Genomic DNA, 23,546 nt, shown 5'->3' with positions numbered 1-23,546 from the left:
TCAGTCGTGTCTGACTCTTTGAGACCCCACAGACTATAGCCTGCCTGGTTCCTCTGTCCATGGAATTTTCCAGGCAAGAATACTGGAGTGGGTTGCTATTCCCTTCTGCAGGGGATCTTCCCAACCCAGGGATTGAACCCAGGTCTCCTGCATTGCAGGTGGATTCTTTACCATCTGACCCACCAGGGAGGCCCCAGCAGTTTGGGCCTTTCTAATATTTTGACTAATTAGTCTCCCTAGTCTTATATGTTAAGAGCATAATTTATTGAATCTGTTAGAGAAAAATGTAAGATCTTCATTAGCAACAAACAAGCACCGAGTGGTTATTAGGGCCTGAGACATTAAAATAAAATAATTACTTCTGCAGTGTCTTTTATAATGATAGCTCCGAGTTAAACTCACTTTTCACAACAAATATCTACTGGCTCATCTATTAAGAACTGAAGCGGCAGAAGGAGAAAGGATGGCAAGAAGGGAAGGAGTCAAGAAGGAAGGAAGGGAACAACCAAATAGCTAACAATGTAGCTGGAGAGGCAAGAGGCTCCTTTTGGAAGACAACAGCATACAGAATAGCCGCCAGGGACACAGAGAAGCAGGAGAAGCTGACGGGGGAGGAGGGTTTGAGCCTGGTCTCCGAGGGAACAAACAGAAAGGCTGGGAAGAGTGACAAAGCCCTTTTTAAATGTTTCATCCACAAGCCAAAGTTTTACTGAAATCGTCACACCGGTTTGTCTATGTATTTTCCGTAGCTGCTTTTGCGCTCTCACAGCAGAGCTGAGCAGCTTGGGTGGAGATGACCCAGAAAGACTAGAGTACGATCCGGCCTAAAGAAACAGTTCCAGAGCGAGGATTCATACAAGCCTGTCTAATGCTTTTATTATTCCCCAAAATTTCAAGTTACAATCCTGTGCACAGTACTACAGACACTTTTATAGGCAATGAGGTCTGGATATCAGCATATATAAAACAAGGAAGGTTAGACCAGTCACAGAAAATCACTTTCACAAAGCTTAGCTTATTTCTGTGGGCTTCCCTGGTGGCTCAGCTGGTAAAGAATCTGCCTGCAATGCAGGAGCCCTGGGTCTCATCCTTGGGTTGGGAACATCCCTTAGTGGAGGGCATGGCCACCCACCCCAGTATTCTTGCCTGGAGAATCCCATGGACACAGGAGCCTGGTGGGCTACAGTCCATGGGGTCGTAAAGAGTAGGACATGACTAAGCGATGTTAAGCACAGTGTTGTACAACTTGAAAGTGGCAAATGAAAAATTAGTAATTGACTGTTATTGGGAACCTTAAAAGAAATTGGTGATATTGAACTTAGTCCTGGGTGAGCCATGGTCACCATCTGTATTCACGGTAAGTTACGAAAGGCATGGCTTATGGAATCTATCCTATCTCAAGGCCTTGTCCTACGAGGGAGGAACATGAAAGCAGTGAGAGGGAGGTGAGCACTCAGCACCACCTCTAAACGCCTGTGTGCACAGTCTTTCATTTGAAGAGTGTCCTTCAGCACGAAATATCACCACCACAGGCACTGAGCGCACGCAAGGGCAACACTGCCTTAGTCGCGCCATTCTTACGACTCTGACTATATCCTTTTCTAAGCAGATGTCTCGCTTTGCCCATTATTTATTTCCCATGGCTTTTCTCTTGCATATTAAATAATTAGCATAGATAACATTTTGAGTATACTATGAGGGAAATTTACTTTTTTATCATTATAAAATAGTATTTTAAAAAATTGAATAATTTTGTGGTGCAAAAAATTTAAGATTCTTGGCTAATAAGCTACATTAGATTCTTTAATACACACAGTACTCAGCTGTCCTGCGTGCCCGGCACTGTGCTCCTGTTGGAAGTCAGGCCTTAACATGAATGGAGCCCGGCTTCATCCTCAGGACAGTCACAGTCCGCTGTGCATGTGCCTAAGTTTAAAGCAACCATATTTAAACAACTTCGGATGAAGAACTGAGTAATTCCAAGAGAAGAGCTTCAAAATAAAAAATTTAAGTGAACTTCTGATGCCCAATAAGTAAAAAGAGATTTCCTGCGACAGATACTGTTTGAAAGCAGTGGTTCTCAAACCCTCTCATCTTGTAATAGAAGAAGTTTCCTGGGACTTCCCTGGTGGCTCAGTGGTAAAGAATCCACCTGCCAATGCAGGAGTGAAGTCAAAGTCGCTCAGTCGTGTCTGACTCTTTGCGACCCCATGGACTGTAGCCTGCCAGGCTCCTCTGTCCATAGAACTCTCCAGGCCAGTATACTGGAGTGGGTAGAGCCTTTCACTTCTCCAGGGAATCGTCCTAACCCAGGGATCAAACCCAGGTCTCCTTTGGTTTATCCTGTTTGGGACTCTCTGGGATTCTTGGACTTGAGTGATTATTTCCTTCCCCATTTTAGGGAAGTTTTCAACTATTATCTCCTCAAGTATTTTCTCATGGTCTTTCTTTTTGTCTTCTTCTTCTGGGACCCCTATGATTCGAATGTTGTAGCGTTTAATATTGTCCTGGAGGTCTCTGAGATTGTCCTCATTTCTTTTAATTCATTTTTCTTTTATCCTCTCTGACTCTTTTATTTCTACCATTCTATCTTCTAATTCACTAATCCTATCTTCTGCCTCTGTTATTCTACTATTTGTTGCCTCCAGAGTGTTTTTAATTTCATTTATTGCATTATTCATTTTATATTGACTCTCTTTTATTTCTTCTAGGTCCTTGTTAAACCTTTCTTGCATCTTCTCAATCTTTGTCTCCAAGCTATTTATCTGTGATTCCATTTTGATTTCAAGATTTTGGATCAATTTCACTATCATTATTCGGAATTCTTTATCAGGTAGATTCCCTATCTCTTCCTCTTTGGTTTGGTTTGGTGGGCATTTATCCTGTTCCTTTATCTGCTGGGTATTCCTCTGTCTCTTCATCTTGTTTAAATTGCTGAGTTTGGGGTGTCCTTTCTGTATTCTGGCAGTTTGTGGAGTTCTCTTTATTGTGGCATTTCCTCGCTCTGTGTGGGTTTGTACAGGTGACTTGTCAAGGTTTCCTGGTTAGGGAAGCTTGTGTTGGTGTTCTGGTGGGTGGAGCTGTATTTCTTCTCTCTGGAGTGCAATGAAATGTCCAGTAATGAGTTATGGGATGTCTATGGTTTTGGGGTGACTTTGGGCTGCCTGTATCTTGGAGCTCAGGGCTAAAACACTCTCCGACATACATCACAGCAGGATCCTCTATGACCCACCTCCCAGAATATTGGAAATAAAAGCAAAAATAAACAAAGGGGACCTAATTAAACTTAAAAGCTTCTGCACATCAAAGGAAACTATTAGCAAGGTGAAAAGACAGCCTTCAGAATGGGAGAAAATAATAGCAAATGAAGCAACTGACAAACAACTAATCTCAAAAATATACAAGCAACTCCTACAGCTCAACTCCAGAAAAATAAATGACCCAATCAAAAAATGGGCCAAAGAACTAAATAGACATTTCTCCAAAGAAGACATACAGATGGCTAACAAACACATGAAAAGATGCTCAACATCACTCATTATCAGAGAAATGCAAATCAAAACCACTATGAGGTACCATTTCACGCCAGTCAGAATGGCTACGATCCAAAAGTCTACAAGCAATAAATGCTGGAGAGGGTGTGGAGAAAAGGGAACCCTCTTGCACTGTTGGTGGGAATGCAAACTAGTACAGCCACTATGGAGAACAGTGTGGAGATTCCTTAAAAACCTGGAAATAGAACTGCCTTATGATCCAGCAATCCCACTGCTGGGCATACACACTGAGGAAACCAGAAGGGAAAGAGACACGTGTACCCCAATGTTCATCGCAGCACTGTTTATAATAGCCAGGACATGGAAGCAACCTAGATGCCCATCAGCAGATGAATGGATAAGAAAGCTGTGGTACATATACACAATGGAGTATTACTCAGCCATTAAAAAGAATACATTTGAATCAGTTCTAATGAGATGGATGAAACTGGAACCTATTATACAGAGTGAAGTAAGCCAGAAAGAAAAACACCAATACAGTATGCTAACGCATATATATGGAATTTAGAAAGATGGTAACGATAATCCTGTATACGAGACAGCAAAAGAGACACTGATGTATAGAACAGGCTTATGGACTCTGTGGGAGAGGGAGAGGGTGGGAAGATTTGGGAGAATGGCATTGAAACATGTGAAATGTCATGTATGAAACGAGATGCCAGTCCAGGTTCAATGCACGATGCTGGATGCTTGGGGCTGGTGCACTGGGACGACCCAGAGCGATGGTATGGGGAGGGAGGAGGGAGGAGGGTTCAGGATGGGGAACGCGGGTATACCTGTGGCGGATTCATTTCGATATTTGGCAAAACTAATACAATATTGTAAAGTTTAAAAATAAAGTAAAATTAAAAAAAAAACACAAAAACCCAGGTCTCCTGCATTGCAGGCAGATTCTTTACCATCTGATATACCAGGGAAGCCCAAGAATACTGGAATGGGTAGGCTTTCCCTTTTCTAGGGAAGCCCAAGAATACTGGAGAGGGTAGCCTATCCCTTCTCCAGCAGATCTTCCAGACTCAGGAATCCAACCAGGATCTCCTGCATTGCAGGCAGATTCTTCACCAGCTGAACTACCAGGGAAGCCCCCTGGGGAAGTCAATGCAGGAGACAGGCATTCAATCCCTGGTCCAGGAAGATCCCACATGCCTTGAAGCAACTAAACCCCACACCACACTTACTGAGCCAGTGCTCTAGAGCCTGGGACCGCAGTTACCGAGGGCCTTGCGCCCTAGGGCCTGCGCTCTCCAGCTAGAGAAGGCACTGCAGTGGGAAGCCTACACACCACATCTAGAGCAGCACTCACTCTCAGCAGCTGGAAAAAGGGCCTGCGCTTTTCCTCTTCAACAATGAAGACCCAGAACGGCTAAAAATAACTAGCTAAATAAAAATTACGTTAGAAGTCTTTAAAAGAAAGCTTCCTGAAATTTCCTGTTTCATGAGAAAAAGATGTAAAATACATTTTTGGGTGGGGCGGGGAGGGGGAGTTCCCTTTCCTCCTGCAGTTGAGGACTTCTGGTATTGGTACGTCTAAGTCAGAGGTACACAGGCAGAAGAAGCTAGATCAGACCGAGCTCCGGCAGGCAAGAGTAAACCACTTTTTCGTCCAGCAATGACAATAAAAGGCCCCCCCCCGCCCCAGGATTAATCCTGCAACTGTGAACAAGGATCCCGGGAGACGCAATGCGCTCCAGTGCTGCCGGGTTGGCTTTCGGTTCAGCAGCAACAGAAATCTGTTCTTATTTCTTTTCAAAATCTAGGGGATTCTAGAGCACGACCACGGTTTCTGGCACTGGAAAAGACAGTTGGACAGGCAGATGGATCGGGAAAGAAAGGCAGATGAATGAAATGGGCACAGATCTCTGCGAAAATGTGCAGGTTTCATGCTGTGGAGGGGAAGCAGCGTATCTGAGACGTTGGATAGGAGAGCTGCCTGTCGCTCCCCCGGCCGGGCACAGACGGTGCGGGGACGGACAGGAGGAGCGCGAGCCGGGCCCTGCTGCAGGGACGGTCCTTTTTAAACAATACCCATATACTGGATATTAGGATTGGAATGGCTTCAATTCAGCTCTAGAACAGGGAGCTATGAAACGTAACGGGGGAAAAGCTAGTTCCTCTCTTTTGTAATGAAAACTAACAGCTATCACATAAAACCTTTTTTTTTTCCTGTTTTAGTATTTTTCTTCTAAATAAATAAAGCCTTGAAAAAAGTAAATATGAAAATCTGCAGTCAAACACCTCTGAGCAGTGACCTCGCTCAGCAGTCAGTTTGGAGCGGCCCATGGGAGACCCACCGAGGAGGCCACTGCCAACAGGAAACTTGACCTCTGAGCACCATGGCTGAGGACTGCATCTTTGTCCTTGACTGCGGCTACACGGAGACCACGCTCCAAACGCAGAATAGGGTCACCGTCTGCTTTCACCTCGCTCAAACCTTTCTGCTGACAATTTTAACCCATCTATTTTGTTCATCCATCTTTGTTTTCTTTCATTTTCTAAAGAGACTTGGTGAACAACTCAGTCTTCCTCTGGAACTGGACAGTCATTTTCCACTATGTATCATTTGAATTGTCACTTAGTTTACTCAAAGGCTTTCTTATCTCTTAATTTAACCTTATGGTGCTGACTGTGAAGTAGGTATTAACCCTCCCTTAACAGAGGGAGGAAATCTAGATATAATACACCTTTTTCAGAAGATAATTTCTCTTTAAATTTATTATTATTTTTTTTAGTCATAGAAAAACTAGGGAAATGTCTTTATTTTAGGTAAACCAATATACATGCCTTCAGATGTGAAAATAACAAGAGACAATTTCTGTGTTGCCATTGTTAAGTCCCAGTCATTTAAGAATAGTACAAAGCTTCCCTGGTGGCTCAGCTGGTAAAGAATCTGCCTGCAATGCGGGAGACCTGGGTTCGATCCCTGAGTTGGGAAGATCCCCTGGAGAAGGGAAAGGCTGCCCACTCCAGTATTCTGGCCTGGAGAATCCCATGGACTGTAGAGTCCATGGGGTCACAAAGAGTCGGACACGACTGACCGACTTTCACTTTCACAAAGCTGTAATCTGTGTTCACATTGCTCACTGTTGCATTATTTCAAACGTTACAGCGAGCTCTACTGGCCAGATAGCTGGACTCCCAAGAAGCAAAGTCAGTTATGCTCCTGGTTTTCTTCCCAGAGGAAAAAACTCTCCAAAGGAAATAGGTTTCTTTCTATGAACGGTGCTTTTATAAAAATCTTTTGACTGATAGTTCGTTTGTATAGCATTAGGGACATTTCTGAACACAATGAAAATATGTTTCCCACTTCACATTTTCCAGTTGTCACTGTTATTTGTGGTACTATGAAGTTATCCAAGATGAAATAAATGCATATTAAGATTTTTAAAGGAAACACTTAACTCTCAAAGTGAATCTTTAAGTAAGCAAATAAGCTAAATAAAGAAACATTATTCTAGAGTTATTTTTATTGTCAAACTAGATTAATAGTACTAGAAATGACAAACATTGGATACTACCATCAAAAGTCAAAAGTAATATTGAAATTGCCTCCTCATTTAATAATAAAAAAGCTAGGGGGACTTTCCTGTCGGTACAACGGATAAGAATCCTCCTGCCAATCCACGTCCCCCCAGGGGACGTGGCTTTGATCCCTGATCGGGGAAGCTTCCACGTGCTGTGGAGCAGCTGAGCACATTCGCCACAGCTAGCACAGCCCAGAGCCCGCGGCCCACAGTACGAGAGGCCGCCACGGCATTGGAGGGGGGCCCACTCACTGCAACCAGACAGCCCCTGCACAGCAACAAGGACCGCGCATGGCCAAAATAAATAAAATTATCACTGAACTTAAAAAACATACAGGCAAAATGACCTGATAGCTTATATATATATATTACAAATATATAGTTTAAAAAGTCAGGTATATTCTTATACGCAAATATTTCTTTCACTCATTCATGAGTAACTCAAAGTTTCACTGATTCTCAAATCCATTTAATTCATTCATTTTGCTTTCATCATTTCCGCATTGTTAGCTCCACATCAGACCTTTCTCTTCAGTTCTACTTTTAAACACTCACCTGCCTTTTCAGCGGCTTCACAAATACCTCACAGGCACACACATGCCTCAAAATAAACTCCCTTTGTCATCCACAATCCCAGCCCTTCCCTCCTCCCCCAAACCCCCAACCAAGCAAACCAAAAAACCCTGCTCATCTTCCAGGATTTTGAGAAGAGAGACCTGTCATCCACCCGGACAAGCAAGAAACATGGAAGACACCCTGATGCTGGCTTCCTTGAAAGCGTCCCTTCCCTCCACTGACTCTCCACACCACAGCCAGAGCACCCTGCGTGGAACATGCGTGGGGTCCCTCCCACTGAACACCCCACGGTGGCTTCCCCTGCTCTCAGACTCTGCACAAGCCTCCCTGTGAGGACCCGCCTCCCAGGGTCAGCCCCTGCCACCGCTCCAGTCTTATCTCAACCTGGAGTTTCACCTACTCACAGTCTGGCTGCCTCTCACTGCCCCGAAAGGCCTTTTTGCTTCCAGCCTCCAAGCCACTCTCCCCCAGTTGCCTATTTCTTCTCTTCTCCCCATCTTCCTTTAGTTATTCACCTTTCAGGCCAAACGTCATTTCTTCCAAGATGCCTTCCTTGGCCCCAGGATAGGATCATATCCCACTTTAAAATGCATTCTTACATGACTATCTGTTAATGCATTCTTACATGACTATCTGCATTGTTACATGACTATCTACTCATTCATTAGATTTTAAGCTCCTGGAGGACAAAGACCCTATCTGATTGGCTCAACTTATGTATTCCAAACACCAACAATGTGCTTACACATAGAAAGTACTTAAGTAAACATGTGATGACTTCAGTTGAACGAACATTGTGGAACACTTGCCCCATGCCTGCTTTTCAATACCCAGATACTTACAAAGTAAGTGGATAAAGTATTCTTCAATTAATTTGGGTAGGGGGGAGTGAATCATTTCTAAGTTCTGCTAAATATGGTCAAAATTCAGTTTGCAAATCTCTTTGGAATTAAGCTAATTTTTAATACACCTGGTCACATAAAAGAAATTCAATAATTTACCCCAATATTTATTGGGTGGCTCTTGCAATTTAGACCTCTATATGCTATTTTCTAAATCCTACTATAAAAGGTCTTTAGAAATCCTATTATTGTGTCTTGTCCACTCCCTTCCCCCAATGCACTTTTTCAAATTATCAAATATCTTTAATTTTCTCATTTCCCTTCAGAGTAGGGAGCATGATTAAACAGAAAACTTATACAAAGAAGGTATTCAATACAGGGTTTTTGATTAATTTAGTGTGTGGATATAGAGAGGCTTTAGAAATTATGAATAAATTGAGGAATTTCACCAGGCATGTTTACATGATATCATAAAGCAAAAATATAGGAACCCCAATAATTGTTTCTACTAGGACACACATTTAAGTATAAATAGGATATGAAAATTATAATTTTCTTTCCTTTAGATTATATATATTTGAAAAAACAGTCTTAAATATTTATAATATGGCACAACATAATAAAAAATAAAATTTTAAATTACATACTAATTATGCTTTCATTTGGTTACAAAGAGGTTTACAGATTCTTTGTGTATCATGCCATATGTTTATGTCCTGCCTTGGGTTTTAAAACATCTCAAATAGCAGACATAATTATTTCAATTTTATTCCGTCATTACTTTATGTGTAAATAGACTCCTAATTTTAAAGCAGCATAATGGGAATTTTAAGGATGAAGGGAGAAATACTGCTCCCTGAGAATTAAAGTTACTCATTATAAACAGGCTTAAACGGCAAGGAACTACCTGCTCAGCACTATTCTGGCTGCCCCATTCCCATTCTCCCATGATTTACACAGTGAATGGGCAGAGAGCGCCTAAGGGAGAGAGGCTGAAAGGAACACAGGCCTGACGACCCTCACACATAACAACACATCTGATGTTTGCTGCCCTATTATTCTGAAGCACATTGTTAAAAATTAATACTTTCCAGCATGTTATAAACTACTGCTGCTTTCTTAAGTCCTGATCATTGTCTGCAACAGGACAGAATCAATATAACAAATAATTACTGTTAAGAGGAAAGTGGATTGAAACAGGATAGTAGTCACCTTCTGTGCCTCTTGGAGGATGACAATATCCAGAAAAGCGCACTGACACCGTCTCACTAAATTTCTGAGACAGTCACATTCACACAATTCAAGAAAACGCTCTCAGCATCCTAAAACCTTCATTCTGACTTCACAGCAGAAAAGGAATTTTGGTCTGTTTGCATGACACATACTGGTTCGTATCACAATAATTACTTCTTCATTTATGCCATTTAAAGAAATCAATCAGTGGAAAATAAAAATAGAAGATTAACATTTAAGGGTGAAACAATTCAGGATTATTTTCCCAGAAAATCCTTAGTCATCTAATGGCATTTGATCAGTACTTTGTACAGTTGATTAGAGGCCTATTTCATTTATTCATTAATTTATCCACATAGTCATTCATTCATACAGCAGATATTTATCACACTTCTACCATTTGAAAAGCACCTTGTGAAAAATGTGCACAGAAAATTTGCACTATTTCCTTCCCTACAAAAAAAGGAAATCAAACTATGCAATAAAAAATGTCCAGTATTAAAGAGTCAGTTTGAGAACACAGAATAGGCACATGTTTCTTTTCTATAGTAATAAGAATATCTATTCATATAAAGTATAAGTAAGTGTATGAGTGTGTCTGTTAAGTCACTTCAGTTCAGTTCAGTTCAGTTGCTCAGTCGTGTCCAACTTTGCGACCCCATGAATTGCAGCATGCCAGGCCTCCCTGTCCATCACCAACTCCCGGAGTTCACTCACACTGACATCCATCGAGTCGGTGATGCCATCCAGCCATCTCATCTTCTGTCGTTCCCTTCTCCTCCTGTCCCCAATCCCTCCCAGCATCAGAGTCTTTTCCAATGAGTCAACTCTTCGCATGAGGTGGCCAAAGTACTGGAGTTTCAGCTTCAGCATTATTCCTTCCAAAGAACACCCAGGACTGATCTCCTTAAGAATGGACTGGTTGGATCTCCTTGCAGTCCAAAGGAGTCTCAAGATTGTCTTCTCCAACACCACAGTTCAAAAGCATCTAAGTCACTTCAGTCATGTCCAATTCTTTGTGACCCTATGGACTGTAGCCTGCCGGGCTTCTCTGTCCATAGGCCACAAATAGATACTACTGTCTCTAAGCTATTTCATGAAAACGTAATATTAATTCCAATAGAAGTCACAACCTTGCATTAGAAGGAATGACCTCTGTTTACTAAAGAAATAGCAAGTGAATGACACCTTTGCCCCATGTCACTGCAGTTCTACAGATGACAACAGACCTCCAAGAATCAGACACAAACCACTGGCATCATTAATGAGCAACATTACCTAGTTATTAGGTTCGGTAAATAACAATTATTTTCATTTACAAGTCATAAAATCAGACACCTGGGTGAAAATGTAACCCTGTATAAAGTTTGCATACATTTAATTTTAATTATCTCTAAATCAGTGGGTCTGTGACATAGGATACTATCTGACGTAGGATACCCTTCTTAAAGATCTGCATCTTATTTGGAAAACATACGTCCAATTAAATGGAAAAACTGCAGATGAGCTCTTGAGGCTACATTCCTCTATTTTCTTTCATCAGAAGAAATATGAAGTCAGTGTGGGAAAGTGAGGATGCCAGGAGTGGCGCTCTGCATCCTCTCGGCTCCGTCACTGGCACAGCTCTCAGTATTTAGGAAGCTCCCAGTAGAGAAAAAACTACGAACTGTGTGTTTATTTGGCTCATTATAGTTTGAAAGATTCATATTTGAATTTCTGGAATTACAGGAAATAAAGCATTGGAGAGTGTCTTACAGGCACCTGAATTTATGAGGAAGATAATACAGGTGGATCACCGTTTGATGTCTGTAAAGACATGAAGTCATCTGTCACTCTGTTTCACTTACATGTAATGTCTAATATGTGCTGTGTGCTTAGTCGTGTCCGACTCTTTGTGACCCCATGGAGTGTCACATGACAGCTCCTCTGTCCACGGGATTCTCCCGGCAAGAATACTGGAGTGGGTTACCATGCCCTCCTCCAGGGGATCTCCCCCACGCAGGGATCGAACCCAGGTCTCCCACTTTGCAGGCAGACTCTTTACTGTCTGAACCACCAGGAAAGGCCAAGCAAACTGGAGTGGGTAGCCTATCCCCTATTCAGGGGATCTTCCCAACCTAGGAACTGAACTGGGTCTCCTGCATCGCAGACAAGTTCTTTCCCAGCTGAGCTACCAGGGAAGCCGATGTCTAATACAACAAGCAGCAAATCCTGCCGGCTCTGCCTTCACCATTCCCCCAGAAGGGGCCACGCCTCTTGCTCTCCACCACTACCTTCCCCAGTGTCTCTAATTTCCATTACTGCAACAGCTCTCTCATTTGTCTTCTCGTTTCTGCACTTGTTCCCTGAGAGTTTATTTCTGAAACAGAATTCTAACTAATCCTTCCAAAACCTGAGACAGACCAAGTCAGTCCTCAACGGCCCCCATCTCATGCAGACTAAAGGCAAAGCATTTCAGTGATTTACAAGAGCTGCCTGATGGGGCTGCAGTGCCCTCTAACCTCATTTCCTGTCTCCCTCGTTGGACTTCTTTGGACGCACCTGTGCACGCCTGTCTCAGGGCCGTTTGTACCTGCTTCACCCACAGCTAGGGAAGTTCTCCTCACTGATATTCACAGGGCTCACCCCTCTCTCTCTTCTGGGTCTTCTCTTACAGACTGTGAAACAGTGCCTGCCCTGCCTTCCCATTCCCTTTTATCCTATTTTATGACTCCCTATAACATTTATCAGCATGTGGAATATTGTGTATTCACTTGCTTATTCTTTTTCAAATGCGTTTATTACCTGCTTCCCCTCACTTTTGTGAGCTCCATAAACGGAGAGTTTTGTTTATTCACCACTGAAGGGAGCAAAATTTGCCACCCCAAAATATGCCTTTTACACTGTAAGATTATTTTGAGCTGATTATTTGAGCAGACACAGAAGAAGCTCTGAAAACTACGTAGTTACCATTTTGTAAGAGGCATTTACATTTAGAAGGAAATTTCCATTTGTAAGGGTTCCTCTCAGTTTTCCTGGTGGCTCACCTGACAAAGAATCTGCCTGCAATGTGGGAGACCTGGGTTTGATCCCTGGGTTGGGAAGATCCCCTGCAGAAGGGAACAGCTACCCACTGCAGTATTCTGGCCTGGAGAATTCCATGGACTGTATAGTTCACGGGGTCGCAAAGAGTCGGACACGACCAAGGAAAGTTCACTTCACTTCACTTCTCCCTGTCTGTACCAGGAAGAAAGGAAGAACTAAATCTCTGAAAACTCTTACCAATGGAGAAGACGGATTTTAAAAAGTCTGCATAGCTGCCTTACCCTTGTTGACTGTGCTTTCCCTGGTTACTTTACGTAACCGGTCTCCCTTCATTCCAATATCTTCCTTTTGTCTTTAGCTGGTGATGGTATTTAAGGTGGTGGCTTGGGCTATTTGGGGGAGTTACTCAGTTTTCCTGTGTATCTCCCACACATACAGGAGGTGGACTTGTTATTAAACTTCAGTTATTCTCCTGTTAATGTGTCTTCCATTACAGGGAGCTCTCAGTCAAGAATCTAGGAGGGGAGAGGGAAAATTATCATCCTCGGCTATACTGCACTAGCCATAGCATCCAGACAAGTGTCTGGCACAAACACATCCAGGTTGGAAACACATAGCTAACAGGTAATGAGAGCAAGGCAGCAAATTGTGGAGAAAAGGGCTGGAGACAGAGGCACCTGACTGGAGATACCCAGGCTTTCATTTCGTTTTTTCTTCAGGGTGAGGATGTAGCCTGTTACAACAACAAGAACCAATGGAGCCCAATGTTTAAAACATCACATTAAGCAAAATCACACAGATGTATAAGTATTCCGTGAATGGTGTCATAAGCTCCACACCACGGCATTAGCAAGATGAGCTGCTCAGATTCAGTAAGGCCCTATCCTGTGCAGGCTGTGTCATCATTAGAGACTCTGGAAACCACGGTGAGGTGAACTGAGATATTCTGCATTTGCTTTGCTTTACATGGCCACCCTTTTCCAAAGTTTCTGTACCCTTGGCTAAATAGACAACCGAGTCTGATCAGTATGTCCATCCAATGGTATAGATGTGGTGGTCTCTTTCTGCTAAGTTGTGACCTCTGGAAAGTCTGGGGGGATGTTTCTTATTGGAGGTCCTAGACAGACCCCTTTCCTACTCAAGTAGGCTTGCCCTAACACTACTCAGTATATCATGTAGAATATTATTGTCTTCATTTTATATCAGAAGAGACAGAAGTACAGTAACTTTAATCGTCATCCATTGAACAAACTTTTACTGAACACCAAAACTAGATGCTGGTAACTATTCTCTGGATCAAGGAATGAACAAGGCAACAGCCTCTATCCTCATGGAGCTTACACTCTAGTTGAGGTAGAAAATAAAAATAAACCCGTATTCACTTGATTCATATATGTATATGTGGGCTTCCCTGTGGCTCAGTGGTAAAGAATCCACTTGCCAATGCAGGAGACTCAGGAGACATGGGTTGGATCCCTGGGTCCTGAAGATCCCCTGGAGAAGGAAATGGCCACCCACTCCAGTATTCCTGCCTGGGAAATTGCGTGGACAGGGGAGCCTGGCAGGCTACATGGGATCACAAAGAGTTGGACATGACTGAGAGACTGAGCACGCACAGACACATACACCTATAGCACCACTGTGATACTTCCTCATATATTTATATACATGTAGGTGCATATGTAGACACAGATAAATGTCAGGTCATATAAGGACTGATGAAAAATAAAGCAGGGTAAAGGTTACAGGGAATGCGAGGGTGGGGCAGGGTAGAGCTCCAAAGTCACACAGCTGATGTGCCATAGAGCCAGGATTCAAATTCTGAGCATTCCAGCACCAAACCTGTGGTCTTAACCACTGTGCTGAAGCTTTAAATGGCTCTGAAAGCTTGCAGACTAGTTGGCAATGCAGGAGACAATCAGACTGGCACAGTGACACTTAAAGAGGAAATCTTGGAGTGAAAAGGGCCTCTCATTGTGCTTCTATATTTTACCAAATTAAAAAAATTAAGGATAATAATTGGACAAAGTGAAAGGGAAATGGTTCAGTTGTGTCTGACTCTTTGCCACCCTTTGGACTATAGCCCACCAGGCTTCTCCATCCATGGGATTTTCCAGGCAAGAATACTTGTGAGTGGGTTGCCATTTCCTTCTCCAGGAGATTTTCCCAACCCAGGGATTGAACCCGGGTCTCCCACACTGTAGGCAGACGCTTCACTGTCTAAGCCACCAGGGAAGTATACTGGATAAAGTCCCTAGTAATTCTCAGTGAGGTGAGTCATGCCCAGTGAGTGGCTCAGGCTTGAGTTCTCCAGTTCCATATGTTGATTGCTCTGATCCTTTCTTGGAGGCCAGAGAACAGGAAACAAACCCAAAATACCCCCGAAAACAACAAGAACAAAAAAGCGAGCAAGAAGGTTAAGCTTGTTTCTATGTCGTCTGTGTTCTAATGGACTCCTCAAAGGCCAGAATTTCTACTTGACCAGAATAATTAGGAAAAGCTAGCTGCTGTAGTGTAAACAAGGTTTTACTTCGGAACATTAATTTGACCAATGGTTACCCAAATTCCTGGGGTAATCATGAACCCAATTGCATAGTTCTGGGCTTAATCTCCTGTCTGTTGTATGGATGTATTGTGAGCTAGGATTCAAGGAGACTGCATGGACCTTCTGCAGGAAGGAGTGAACCCACCAGCCCTGCACCATGGAACGTGTGGGGATGAACCATTCCAGGAAAAGACGGAGCGAAGACTTATAAAGGAGTCTCTCATCCCTATAGCGAGGCTTTCTCTAAATCCCGTTTATTAAATGGTTTCCTTGTGAGAGGTGCCCGCATGGCTGATCATATTCACAAAAGGGAAGAAACAGGAAATCACAGCTAGCACGGGGCTGAAGTGTTCTGCTTAGTTTCCCAGGCTTTGTCACCTACTTGATCCAGACTCAGACCTTCCACTCATCAGGTGTATGACACTGGACAACATACTTATTATACTTTGATGCCTCAATTTTTTCTACTCTAAAAGTAGAGATAAATGGCCATAGAAGTATGAGGACTAAATAAGATAATGAATGTACTTGCCAAATAGGAAGCACTCAATGAATGCATGGCAGCCATTCTTTTTGGAAGCCTGCTTAGTCCAAGCTCCATCCTCGGAGTATTATACCATCCTAAGTGGCTCAGATGGTAAAGAATCTGCCTGCAATGTGGGAGAACGAGGTTCACTTGCTGGGCTGGGAAGATCCCCAGGAGAAGGAAACAGCTACCCACTCCAGAATTCTTGCCTGGAAAATTCCATGGACAGAGAACAACACAGTAATCAGCTCCTGTAAATCTATGTAAACATCATCCTGCCTACTTTTCTCTGTCTAGCCATGTTATTGATTAAAAACAGGATAAACACTAAATATAGGCTTCCCTGGTGGCTCAGGTGGTAATGAATCCACCTGAAATGTGGGAGACCTGGGTTTGATCCCTGGGTGGGAGAGATCCCCTGGAGGAGGGCATGGCAACCCACTCCAGTGTCCTTGCGTGGAGAATCCCCATGGACATAGGAGCCTGGTGGGCTACAGTCCATGGGGTCGGGAAGAGTCGGACACGACTGAGCGACTAAGCACAGCACAAACACTTAATATAAGCTGGGTCAGTCAATTCTTACTGCCAAGAATCTGAAACCAGACCTCAAAGACTAATTCAGTATCCGCACATGTGGGGCTTGGAAGGTGGTAACCTGGATGTCACCAGAACGACCTCTGAAGATAGGACAGAGGAACATAGTCCTCAGAGCAAGAGGGAAATGAGGCAGCAACACAGCAAGGGCAAACAACGGGAGACCGAGTGAACAGAGAGAGGAGCAGAGAGAGAACGTGCTCCGGCTCCTGACCGCTTCCCAGGTCCTAACTGCAGTGACGCCCAGAGCTGGCTGAACTTCCTGTCGTTTCCGTTTCATGGGATAACTATTTTCTTCAAATACACTTCCTATTGTTTAGCTTCAGCAGTTTCTGTTCTTCATAATCAGAAAGGCCATAAGAGAAAATGGTGACCCACCTATTTGCATTTGTTTAAAGTAAAGGACCCTGATGCTGGGAAAGATGAAGGCAGGAGGAGAAGGGGATGACAGAGGACGAGATGGATGGATGGCATCACTGACTCAATGGACATGAGTCTGAGTGAACTCCAGGAGTTGGTGATGGACAGGGAGGCCTGGTGTGCTGCAGTCCATGGGGTCACAGAGTCGGACATGACTGAGCGACTGAACTGAAAGTAAAAGATCACTTTAGACATTCTGAACCAGGAATGTACTTAATGCAATTAAGTGAATAAAAATCAGAAATAACAGAGAATGAGGTATAGGCCAATTTCCTTCTACCATTTCTATGTAACACAAGACAAGACTAGCCCTCACTAAACCAGGAAACCACTCACGTACTCCTCTGCTTCCTCTCGAGGACTTTTATTCTGTTTATTGGATTGAGCAGAATTCCTGAATAGTACCTACATATGGTACATCTTTCCTACTAGTAACCATAAATCAAAACTCATTTTTCCTGTGACCTGCTATCTCAAATCCCCCATTTCTGTTTTTCCAGAAGGCAGATGGATACTCTTGAGTATCCATGAGTACATTAACTCAAGCCAATTTGTTAATTGATTCCAGTATAATAGAAGGTCTTTTTCATTCCTGGAAACATACATGTGACTTAAGGTAAAAAAATCCCTTAATGAAAATGAATGAAACTAGCAATAGGAAATTCTGACACTGAATAAAGTAGCAGGATAAGTAATTTTTAGAAAGGTGTTCTTGTGAATACCAAGCCACACTAGATTAAAAAAAAAGGTTAAAGTAGAGAGGACTATATATTTTTGAGACATTTAAAATTACTGAGCATTCCTTTTTGTACTGTAGCAAAATGGTTTTAGAAGCTAAAAATAAAAGTACAGCTTAATATATTCAAAATTGTAATCAGATGTTAGAACAAGAAAATCAGTCATAAATGCTTAGTCAACTGAGATGATCACATTTCTATGCTAATCTTGTGTTTTTAATTAACAGATAAAGCAGAAGGGGGTATCTAAACAATAGTGTATAAAAATGAAAAAAACAAATTTTCAAGCTCTAATTAAATGGAGAAGCAATAACAAAATACTGCTGCATTTCAGCAACTGTTCATTAAAAAAACAACAGAAAAATCTTGTTATCTCTTTCTAAAATTACGTTTCACAGGCTTCAGCATCCTCTTCTGTTTTTACTTGTGATCATAAAGAAACCAGATGTTGATCATAAGCTGAGCCATCACACCAAACACCACCTTCTGCCCTGAATTTCCTGATTGGTCAGAAGACGCATGGCTTGTGCAGAGCAGGTGAGTCTAGGGTAGATTCAGAGTTGGGGCTCTCAAACCCGATTCCCAGGGTCCACATCCCGGATCCACCATGTTCTTCTCATATGATCTTAGGCAAGATACTCAACCTTCCCAACCATAATTCTCCTCATGTTACAACGGGCCCAACACAGTACCTACTGTTGCCTTGAGGACTCCCTCATTCTCCTTTAAGTGCCAAGCACTGTACTAGCCTTTTGGAATCCAAGAGCAAATAATATAACTGAAAATTACTGCCCTCCTGAAGTTTATGTTCTATATATTGCATCTAAAGCATCTGATTAGCATAATACCTAGTATTCAGTAATCAGTAAACGTCAGTTGTTAGGATCGTGAATAGCTGATTGAGCAGAACACTGGAATAGCAATGTGTCAGGATGCGATCACACATTTGCTTCATCTTTCTGAGCCTCAATTACTTAATCTGTAAAGTGATCCTAAGATTGTTCCTATTAAATATATGGCAGATCATGAGACATAGAAGAGATTAAAGAAAATATGAAGATGAATTATACACAAGAATGCTTTTCCAGTACCTTAAAACCTTAGAAAAAACTCAGATTTTAGGTATTCAGTCGCATTTTTAAAAAATAAAGAAAAACTCTCAAGAAAGGGAAAAACATAAATGATCACTATCATACCAAATCTTCATAAAACATGAAATCACAAAACCCAAAAATAAGTGACATCTTACATTTATCTTAAAAAGTATACATGGCTACCCTATCAGAAATCATTAGATGAAATAATCTCCTTCTAGAACATACAAGAGAAATGTAATATGTTCCTTTCTAGCAATCTTAGCTTTCCTTATTTTGTTTTTCCATTGAAACTTAAAAATAAAATTGGTCTCATACCCACACCTTTTCACAAGATTATATGTTTTTCAAGGTTTTGTAAGTTCTTTTGAAATTACTTTCCTTTTTCAGTTAAAAACCGTAGACTTTTAACCATCTTAAAATTATCTGAACACAGGGCTAGACATTCCCAGGTTTAGCCAAATTAAATGGCATCACATGGCCCTGGGTAAGAAAGGCCCTGTTTATCTGGCCCAGCACAATGCTCCCTGGACGTCCCATTTTGATAGTATTGAACTCTCTGTACTTCAGGATTAAATCACGCCTTCTCATGAAATACAAAACTTTGTTTTCAACTTTCCTTCAGCGAGAACATTCTTTCCCCTTGTATTCAGTGATAAACCCATCCATCAAGTATCACTCAACAATAACCTCCACAGAACTTTCCACTTGCTCCCCACTACAGCTCCCACAACGACACATCATATTAGACCTTCTTGATATTATTCCTATGGTGCTTTGTACATGTTGTCACTAAACTGAGTACCTCTTTGCACTATTTTCTGTTACATCCATCTGAAGGCAGGGACCATAATTCTCATGTTGTTATCACCCTGGTACAGAATAGGCTACTGTCCATGTTTATGAAGTACCGGAAACATCACTGTTCTCAATGGACAAGCAAAACCTTTACTAAACAATAAAATATTTTTGTCTTATATACTTTAATTTGTAGATTTGTTAATCTTACTTCATAACAAAAAAGCATCATTGTGGTAGAGTAATCGAAAATGAAGAGGAATAAGTGTTAAGGCTTAAAATAGAAAAAGAAATCACATTCTACAGTAGTCTCCCAAAACACCTTTTCTGGCGTTGACAATGACATACAATACAATGACATACAGGAAATTAAGAAATGCTTCCAACACTTCCAACAGAGTATGGTCTTTTACTCAAATACATGGCATTCAAGAGTTTATCCTCCTTTACTTTTCATTGACAAAGAACACAGCTCAAAACCAGTTCTTAAAAATAAACCCAAATAAAAATAAATCTTGCAGTAGAACTCATCAGCAATAAAACCATAAATGCCATTACCATTTAAATCTACTATAAAGTCAACCCTCAACCCACTTAACATTCAGAATACTCAGGTTTAATACTTTTTAGGGTGATACCTAGCAATCTAATGCCATTGTAAGTAACATCCCCTCTCAAAGTTTGTCAGTGTACTTCAAACATTTATATGAAAAAGGAGAAAGAAAAAATTCACATTGGCTTACTGAATAATTATAAAGTAAATGGGGTTGATTTCACATAAACTGAAACACGAAATATCCAACACTCTAAGCAGAAATGGTTTCAATTAGAAACTTAGTGTATCAAGAGAGCGCTTCTGGAAGTGAAATGGAAATTACAAGAACATTTTCCAAAAGCAGGCCATTTCTTTATGCAATTACTTGTTTCCAGTTTATAGGTCACACGTTTTTATCTATAATGAAACACTGCTCTGCTTTTCTCATGGTAATCAAAACAAAACAAAGCTAAAGTAAAGAAATGCATCCCCCACCAAAGTGAAGATACTTTTTTGGGGAAACAATTAAAAATATTTTGAGGTTCTGAATTCCAGTGACCTCTAATCAGTGAACAGTTATAAATTTATAACTTCATATAAAATTTAAAGCATATTTAATATTTTGCTTTGATTTGTAGGACAAACACTTTAGAATTCATGGACATGTATTATATATTTTTTGGGATGTCAAGATTGGAGCTTGGTGTCTTTCTTCATTTCTTCAAAAACTGAAAGGAAACTTTCAATTACACTTTAGAAATTTTAATTGAATTTTGAAATACCTCACTAAAATTTCTCCAATGAGGAAAAATACTCTTCACTGTAGTATATACTATATATGTTATTTTTATATATTTATGCTATATTTATACTATATAAATATATATATATATTATTTCTTAGAAAAAAATGCATGTCTTGAGTATATCTATTAAATGTAAATCAATTAAAACTCCACTGCAATTACTACTGCTACCACAGAATTAGACATAGAGGAACACAGTTCCATAGCACAAGTCACTTCCATGAAAAATTCAGCAGAAAGAATGAGTTACTTTCTCAATATAGCGTCATGTATTGGTGAGATACTAAAATGAACAAAAAAATACTGAATTCATCCAAAAGATCATTTACGTAAGTGTGAAGAGAAACAAAAGACCACTGGCTAGAGATACCATAAAATTTATCCAGTAATCATGATTAATGAGAAAAAAACAGTAGATAGTTTAGAAGGTTATCAGTGAAAGTGAGTACAGAAAAATACTACATGTTGCTATAATACAGCTAGTAAAATATCATATCCAAAATGTATTTATGAAACTAAAGACAAAGACATTCTATGTGACAGGTGACAAATCTGGGGGTTTTGTGTTAATGCTGGTGAGCACCCTCACAGATGTGACCCATCAGTCACGGGCTCTGTCACTGGCCCTGGAATCCTTCTCGATGCGCCATGCAGACAGCCGCGACCAGTCACCGAGGCCTGTCTGTCAAACCTGCTCTCAGCACCGCCGCTCAAGACATGCAGTCAGGAGCCTTCCTCACAGGCAAGTGGCACAGGACTAGGGACAGTCTTCTAAGCTAGGTGTTCAAGCGTGGGCTGACTTTCAAAAATTTGTAAACGCGTGAACATTTTTAAGCAAAAGGAGAAAATAAAAATTATAGCAGATAATGTTGTGATTTTGTAAGTGGGATAAATTTTTAAAAGTTTACTGCCATCAGCAACTTGGAATGGTTTCAATTCTGATGATAGAAGCACTTAAAAAAAATACAGTCATCCATCTGCAAGAAAAGCCATCACTAAAAAGCAGCAAGAAATTGAATCAGCAGTTCCCTCAACCACAACACACCAGCAATTAAAGAGTGTTATTGGTAACTGACAATACAACAGTTTCAAGAATGGGTATTTATTATGGTTTAAAGTCATTGATAGTCTACCAGTTTTAAAAAAATCTGAGACAGAATAAAAAACTACAGTAGAGCATTTGATACCCAAAGTAACTTTAACACCTGAACAATCAAAATTACAGGTTTTCTCTAAGTAAAGGGCAATCCTTTCCTGTTACTTTTAACATAAAGTAACAAAGTCATTACACAATTCCTGTCTAAAACCAATTTTTTAGAGTCTTTTCAAATATCTATTACATTGTAATTCAATCCACATTTATCGAAAGTAAATACAGTCACTATTGATAGAAAGTAAAACAGGAATATGGTAGTGACTTAGTTTTCATTGTCTTAATTTCCAGAAATATAATATCCCTATGAGATGGTTGGATGGCATCACTGACTCAATAGACATGAATTTGAGTAAACTCCGGGAGTTGGTTGGTGATGGATGAGGTCTGGCGTGCTGCAGTCCATGGGGTCGCAAAGAGTGGGACATGACTGAGTGACTGAACTGAATATCCCTACTGAAATGTATTTTAAAACACATGTGATTGTTGACTCATATTTGAAACATAAGCTATAATTTTAGTTTCAGAATAAAACTGAATATTAAGCAAAACTGGGGGGGGGGCATTAAGCAAAAAATGTTCATTGAGATCAAATAAATGTATATTTCAGGTGAATATAACTTTGTTCTGCTGCAACTCTACATTGTACAACCTCACCAGAATATTAGGTCAAAGGCTACATAGTGAAACACACGAGGAAAAAATGTATCTCAATAACCAACCAGCTTAAAGTACATAATGGTTTCATCTGACAATGAACCCTCCCCACATTAAACAGTATCATGTGCTGCTTCCAGCAGATAAAAACTGTATCAAATCCTAAACCTTATTTCATGTATATACACAGCCATATTTAGGCTCTGACATGAATCCTACAAGAGATCTTAATTTTTATTCACATTTAGCAAAAAAAAAAAAAATACTTTCAGCTATGAGCAACTAAAACCACAGTCTATAAGGCAGTAAGACCAAGTTGCTGGTCTTAATATAATTAGAGCAAGTTTGCTAAAATCTCCTTTGAAATAACTAGTATGCTAAAATCTTTTTACCCTTGGCCACATACACAGTCATGAATTATTTTACTATTAAGATTTCCCATAACTTTATAAGTAATTTCTTTAAAAAGGGGGAAGAACACATGAAACAATATTATTCAGTTATAAGATTATAGCTGCTTATATGATTAGCTTGAGGCACATCTTATCACTATGCTATTCATGATTATAATAAATTTTTAATTAGTAAATAATTGTCTAATAAGGAGTTACCTCAGGAAGACAGACAACAAGTGTTTCTATAAAATGTCAAAGAATGCTTTCACATAAAATATGAAAACCAATAAGAAATACATGTTGTGAAAGAAAATTCATTGCTTTATGATAGCAAATACATCAGTTTTCTAATATCCTATTAACAGAACTGGAAAATGTTTTAAAAATATTCTCCTTACCTGTGTATACAGTTTTTACTCTCGAGATAGGCCATACCAGAAGCAACATCTAATGAAAATTTCACTAATTGTTTGAGTTTTATATCGTCCTTCCTCTTTCTCAGAAACGTGAGGAAATCACCTCCTAGAAGAATCAACA

At 40.7% G+C, this 23,546-nt stretch overlaps 1 protein-coding gene across 5 annotated transcripts in view; it reads right to left on the bottom strand.

The window, feature by feature from the left end:
• FER (FER tyrosine kinase) overlaps window positions 1–23,546 on the bottom strand; it is a 456,972-nt gene that overhangs the window by 78,107 nt on the left and 355,319 nt on the right. For all 5 annotated transcript variants that reach the window (XM_070794110.1, XM_070794112.1, XM_070794113.1 and 2 more), the window contains one exon: window positions 23,408–23,531. In XM_070794110.1, coding sequence (XP_070650211.1) covers window positions 23,408–23,531 — 124 coding nt within the window. The remainder of the gene's footprint in view (window positions 1–23,407; window positions 23,532–23,546) is intronic.

The sequence above is a fragment of the Bos indicus genome, chromosome 7 (assembly GCF_029378745.1).
Source record: "Bos indicus isolate NIAB-ARS_2022 breed Sahiwal x Tharparkar chromosome 7, NIAB-ARS_B.indTharparkar_mat_pri_1.0, whole genome shotgun sequence".
NCBI classification, from domain to species: domain Eukaryota; kingdom Metazoa; phylum Chordata; class Mammalia; order Artiodactyla; family Bovidae; genus Bos; species Bos indicus.
This window is presented reverse-complemented; position numbering and strand designations above follow the sequence as displayed.